Raw genomic sequence first — 6,424 nt, 5'->3', positions numbered from 1 at the left:
AAGAGGAGTATCCCAATCCTTTATATATTGGTCATTATTTCAGTATTTTACCGATGTAGGATTATATTCCCTTAACATGCTCCCGCAAGATGATGGCTCGTTTGAGCAGACCAATCTTGAAATCCGTGTGCTCATTTTTAGAGACTTAATCGGATCGAATCGCTCATTGGAACTTAATGGGCTTTGATACCATGTTAAGATTTGGGGTCCATCTTAATAAGGTGATACCATGTTAAGATTTGGGGTCCATCTTAATAAGGTTAACCTTGTTAAGATGGACTCCAAATCTTAACATGGTATCAGAGCCCATTAAACTCCAACGAGCGATTTGATCCGATTAAGTCTCTAAAAAAGAGCACACGGATTTTAAGATTGGTCTGCTCAACCGAGCCACCATCTTGCGGGGGCATGTTAAGGCTCATTTTTAGAGACTTAATCAGATCGAATCGCTCGTTGGAGTTTATTAGGCTCTGATACCATGTTAAGATTTGGGGTCCATCTTAATAAGGTCAACCTTGTTAAGAGGAGTGTCCCAATCCTTTATATATTGGTCATTATTTCGGTATTTTACCGATGTGGGATTATATTCCCTTAACATGCCCCCGCAAGATGGTAGCTCGTTTGAGCAGATCAATTTTGAAATCCGTGTGCTCATTTTTAAAGACTTAATCGGATCGAATCGCTCGTTGGAATTTAATAGGCTCTAATACCATGTTAAGATTTGAGATCCATCTTAATAATTAAGATGGACCCCAAATCTTATCACAATGGAGTGTGTTGAAAATTTAAATAATCTAGCACATGTTTGACAAAGGTTTTTGAGATTATTAGTTGGTGGATCCAAACAAATGTATTGTTAAAAAAGTGAATACGAGTTGCCAATATTATGAAATTTATTGTTGAAAATGCAATTTAACCGGCTTAAAATCTGAAAAAAAGATAGGAAAAAAAAAAGCAGAGTGTCCTCTTTATTTTTTAGACAGATGTTCTAACACTAAACTATTTAATATGCCTCCTGCTCTCCATGCTCTCTCCCACTCCCACTCCCACTCCCACTCCCACTCCCCTTCTCTCCCCCCTCTCTTCAACTATTTAATATGCCTACTGCTTTCCACGTTTTACAAGTTTTACACATATAATTTCTCGTTCTATTTCTATTTCTATTTCATACTTCCACGATGAACGTGGAAGAGAGAGGCACTGATTACACAGAGGATGGGACTGTTGATCTAAAAGGTAGACCTATCCTCAGATCAAACACTGGCAAATGGAAGGCTTGCTATTTCTTTGTTGGTAAGTTAAAAAAATAAAATAAAATAAAAAATAACTGGCATGGTCTATCTAATAGTTGATTCTAAGCGTGCCATGATATCATTTTATCAAGGTTGACTATAGAATTTTCTACAAACTGGGAACGATTGAAATCAGAAGTGTTGCTTCAGAATTTCGTGTGCTAATAGAACTAGAACTCTTTTTGCAAGCTAAATCTTCTGTTTTGAGTATGAAAATTTGAAACAGAATTTATGACTCCTCATTGTGTTATTACAGGGTATGAAATTTTTGAGAGGATGGCATACTATGGGATTGCATCAAACTTAGTAATATATCTGACACAGAAGCTCCATGAAGGCACTGTGACATCTTCAAACAATGTCACCAACTGGGTTGGTACTGTATGGTTGACACCCCTTCTTGGTGCTTATATTGCTGATACTTTTCTTGGCCGATACTGGACTTTCATTATTGCATCAGCCATTTACTTTTTGGTACTTCCTTTGATTTCATTTGATCTCGATTTGACATGCAAGCTAAACACAACTAGACAATATAATGAACAAGATTTGCTTAATCTATCACAATGTAAAAGTATATAGCATTAAACATGATTGGACACTACAATGGACATGGTTTTACTTTCTTTTTCTCGTTTAACATTCTCTTGTATTATATAGTCTAGCTTACACCATTATTATAATCATTTAAACCCGATCATGAAATCCTTATAAGATCGGAGAAAACAACTCTTAGTCATATTTTCGTTCATTGTAACAGGGAATGTGCTTATTGACGCTAGCCGTTTCATTGCCCGGACTGAGGCCTCCGTCTTGTGGGCATCGAGTAAAGGAGGTGGATTGCGATAGACACACCTCGACATTTCAAGTCGGCTTCTTCTACTGTGCATTATACATAATTGCAGTTGGAACAGGTGGAACAAAGCCCAATATCTCCACAATGGGAGCGGACCAATTTGATGATTTTGAGCCTAAAGAAAGGTTACAAAAGCTCTCATTCTTCAACTGGTGGATGTTTAGTGTCTTCATTGGCACCCTTTTCTCCAACACTTTCCTTATTTACATTCAAGACAATGTGGGGTGGGAAATTGGCTATGGCCTCCCTACACTTGGGCTCACAGTATCGATACTTGTCTTCATTATGGGCACACGATATTATAGACACAAACCCCCATCAGATAGCCCGTTGAATCAAATGGCTAGGGTGCTCGTAGCCACCGCAAGGAAGTGGAAGGTAGTCGTCCCGGACGAACCAAAGGAACTTTATGAGCTGAGCTTGGAAGAGTACGCCAATCCTGGCATGTATAGAATTGACCACACCAATTCTCTCTGGTGCCCATTTTTCTCCCATTCTAAATTTTTTTTTTGCATGTTTAACGACTAATATAAGTCCCATGTCACTCGTGGAAAGTCTATCTTATGGGCTTATAAGCACATTAGTACCCTCCTCTTTCAAAGTCGGTTTTATAGGTAACTCACTGTCATTTCACTTTCTGCAGTCTCCTGGATAAAGCAGCAGTCAAAACAGCGCAAAATTCGCCGTGGATATTATGTCCAGTGACACAAGTAGAACAAACCAAACAAATGATAAAAATGATTCCAATTCTATTAGCAACTTTCATACCTGCTACAATGGCTGCACAGACACACACCCTCTTTATCAAGCAAGGCACGACTTTGGAAAGAAGCATTGGTCCCCATTTCAAAATTCCTCCAGGATGTCTCTCAGCATTTGTGACTATTTTCATGTTGACCAGCATCGTACTATATGACCGGTTCTTCGTTCCCTTTGTACGAAGATACACGAAGAATCCTAGAGGGATCACCTTGCTGCAGAGGTTCGGGATTGGCTACATGCTGCATATCATAGTCATGGTAATCTTCTACTGTGCATTATACATAATTGCAGTTGGAACAGGCGGAACAAAGCCTAATATCTCTACAATGGGAGCAGATCAATTTGATGATTTTGAGCCTAAAGAAAGGTTACAAAAGCTCTCATTCTTCAACTGGTGGATGTTTAGTGTCTTCATTGGCATCCTTTTCTCCAACACTTTCCTTATTTACATTCAAGACAATGTGGGGTGGGAACTTGGCTATGGCCTCCCTACACTTGGGCTCACAGTATCGATACTTTTCTTCATTGTGGGTACACGTTATTATAGACACAAACCCCCATCAGATAGCCCGTTGAATCGAATGGCTAGGGTGCTTGTAGCCACCGTAAGAAAGTGGAAGGTAGTCATCCCTGACGAACCAAAGGAACTTTATGAGCTGAGCTTGGAAGAGTACTCCAAACCTGGCATGTTTAGAATTGACCACACCAATTCTCTCAGGTGCATATTTTTCTCCCGAATAAAGATACTTGGACAAGGCCATGTAGGCCCTGCCTGTGGGAGTGCCTTGGATGTCCGTCCAGCATAACCCTTTGCTCCCATTCTAAGTCTTTTTAGCATGTGTAACAACTAATAGAAATCTCACGTCACTCGTGGAAGGTCTGTCTTATGGGTTTATAAGCACATTAGTGCCCTCCTCTTTCAAAGTCGATTTTAAACGTAACTCACTCTCATTTCACTTCTGCAGCTTCCTGGACAAAGCAGCAGTCGAAATCGGACAAAATTCGCCATGGATGTTATGTCCGGTGACACAAGTTGAACAAACCAAACAAATGATAAAAATGATTCCAATCTTGCTTGCAACTTTCGTTCCCGCTACTATGTTCGCACAGACAAACACTCTCTTTATCAAGCAAGGCACAACTTTGGAAAAAAGCATTGGTCCCCATTTCAAAATTCCTCCAGGATGTCTCTCAGCATTTGTGACCATTTTCATGTTGACCAGCATCGTACTATATGACCGGTTCTTCGTTCCCTTTGTACGAAGATACACGAAGAATCCTAGAGGGATCACCTTGCTGCAGAGGTTCGGGATTGGCTACATGCTGCATATCATAGTCATGGTAACTGCTTGTTTAGCAGAACGAAGGCGTCTAAAGGTTGCTAAAGAGAACGAAATCTTTGAGAAAAATCAAATCGTTCCCCTTTCAATCTTCATTCTTCTACCGCAGTTTGCTCTAATGGGGGTAGCTGACACCTTCGTAGAAGTTGCGAAAATCGAGTTCTTCTATGATCAAGCACCTGAAGGCATGAAAAGCCTCGGAACTGCCTATTTTACAACCAGTTTTGGAGTTGGATACTTCTTAAGTAGTTTTCTGTTGAAAACTGTGGCTGACATTACCAAGAAACGTGGCAAAGGATGGATTTTGGACAACCTAAACGTCTCTCGTTTGGACTATTATTATGCATTTTTTGCTGTGCTGTGCTTTCTCAATTTACTTTACTTTCTCTTAGTTGCAAAGCTCTTTGTCTACAACACAGAACTGAGGGATACCGAAAGGAAGTTGCATGAAGCAATCGAGGCTCGACCGAACAAGTCTACACGAATTGAGGAAATAACGTTGGATGATAAAGCAAGCTCGTAGAAATATCAAAATATCGCATGAAATTTTCCAAGGTTTTTTCTTAAGCGTCTTTATGGTTTTCCTTTCTTCTCTTTTTTTGTTATATCTAAATGTATTTCCGCAATATAACAATTTGGATTACATTGTAACACAAGAACAAGATTCAAAAATTCATGGCTTGTTTAGCAAGTAGATAGTATAACCAAAGAAAAAGAAATTAAAATCTTGTATATCGTATGATAGAGTTTTATTTGACACTATGACCAAAAGTAAGCTAAACATCCAACTAATAGAGATTGGCTCACAGTGGAATGACTTAAGAGCCAATCTCTGCACCGAGAAGGAACATGTTTCTTCTGCCATGCATCCTCGCAGGGAAATCGTGATTAGAAACAACAAAACACGAAGAAATTACTTCTTTATCCTACCATCTGTATCGTGTTCTCAATGGCACCTCCACAAGCTGTAACTAAATCTAAGAGGTCATTCTCGTAGGCCAGGACGAAATCCATGCTAAATAACGACATATTTGACTAAACTTATTGTACTTTTATTATAGCAATTGGAAAAAAAAGAATATATTAAGAGCTGACAATCTCTTTTTGAGTATCAAACTTTCATTTTGGTCCCAACCTAATTACGGTGAATTATGGGATAATGACATAGACATACCAAAAATTGGGACCATTTTGAAAAGTCAGCATAAAACTTAGGCTAGCTGGAAATTGCTTCTAATTATATTGTAATATTCACTAGTAAAGCACAATTAACCCTAACCCCATCGTTTAAAAATTTCTTCCAATGAAATTGAAAGTTAGCTAAACATGATTTTTTTGTGATTCGAATTCATGAACATGATTTTGACTCTGATAACACCCATCAGAATTGAATTTCAACTATTTCAAAAAATTAATTGGTGAGCACTAGAGGGTAGACTAAACTTTTTATAACATTCGATCACCATCATTTGATTGATCCAACTTATGGAATTAAAAGCGATATTGTCGCATCAACAAAATTAAATAAGTTAAATTTTAAATCATTCCATCGATTTAGAAGACCAATAAAACAAATAACCAAGCTCATTTCTTCAAAATTTCATTTATTTTGTATGTGGATATACTCAATTTTGTTCTACGTACTCTGTCACACCATCAATCATTTGACAAATCAACTAAGCACTTCAGTCTAGAAGGTCTATTAGAGAATTATTTATTTATTTATTTAAATTTAATAATTAATACACCTCCTCACGTACACACCAAATTATTATTTTTAATTAAATACTTGACATATGCACTACGAGACTTGATATCTTTATATATTTCAATATCTTGTTTGACGAAAAATGGCAACTAAGACTTAACTGTATAATAAAATTAAAATGTTGGATATATGATCACACAAATGCACTTCTGGAAGTTGGGCATGTCATAATTTTTAGCGGATGATTATATTACCACCACAAATATTATAATAAGCAAATATTAAGAACTTTAAATAGTAAATAAAATTAAAATGTTATCCAAAAAATAAAAATTGTGTGGGATATATAATTACTTTTTTTAGTAGCTATTAAAATTGGAAAACCCATTCCTTGTCCACATTTGCCCCCCCCCCCCCCCCCCCCCCCCCCCCCCCCCCCCCCCCCTCCCCCCCGCCCCCTCTTCTC

The 6,424-nt window shown here is 38.0% G+C and overlaps 1 protein-coding gene across 1 annotated transcript; it reads left to right on the top strand.

Moving 5' to 3' along the window:
• The first annotated feature begins 1,159 nt into the window (after positions 1-1,159).
• On the top strand, positions 1,160-4,953 carry LOC111368623 (protein NRT1/ PTR FAMILY 5.2-like). Its single transcript, XM_022989974.1, has 4 exons — positions 1,160-1,293; positions 1,549-1,766; positions 2,053-2,624; positions 3,876-4,953. Exons 1-4 carry the CDS (start codon positions 1,179-1,181, stop codon positions 4,771-4,773), a joined length of 1,803 nt encoding a protein of 600 aa, XP_022845742.1. The 5' UTR covers positions 1,160-1,178; the 3' UTR covers positions 4,774-4,953.
• Positions 4,954-6,424: the final 1,471 nt, after the last annotated feature.

This window comes from Olea europaea, chromosome 19, assembly GCF_002742605.1.
Source record: "Olea europaea var. sylvestris chromosome 19, O_europaea_v1, whole genome shotgun sequence".
NCBI lineage: Eukaryota > Viridiplantae > Streptophyta > Magnoliopsida > Lamiales > Oleaceae > Olea > Olea europaea.
Note: the sequence above shows the minus strand (reverse complement) of the source record. Positions and strands in the feature narration are given on the sequence as shown.

Coding starts and splice junctions, on each gene's coding strand:
- LOC111368623 (XM_022989974.1), top strand. CDS start 1,179: ATGAACGTGGAAGAGAGAGGCACTGATTACACAGAGGATGGGACTGTT. Junction 1,294..1,548: donor GGCTTGCTATTTCTTTGTTG/GTAAGTTAAAAA, acceptor GTGTTATTACAG/GGTATGAAATTTTTGAGAGG. Junction 2,625..3,875: donor GACCACACCAATTCTCTCTG/GTGCCCATTTTT, acceptor TCACTTCTGCAG/CTTCCTGGACAAAGCAGCAG.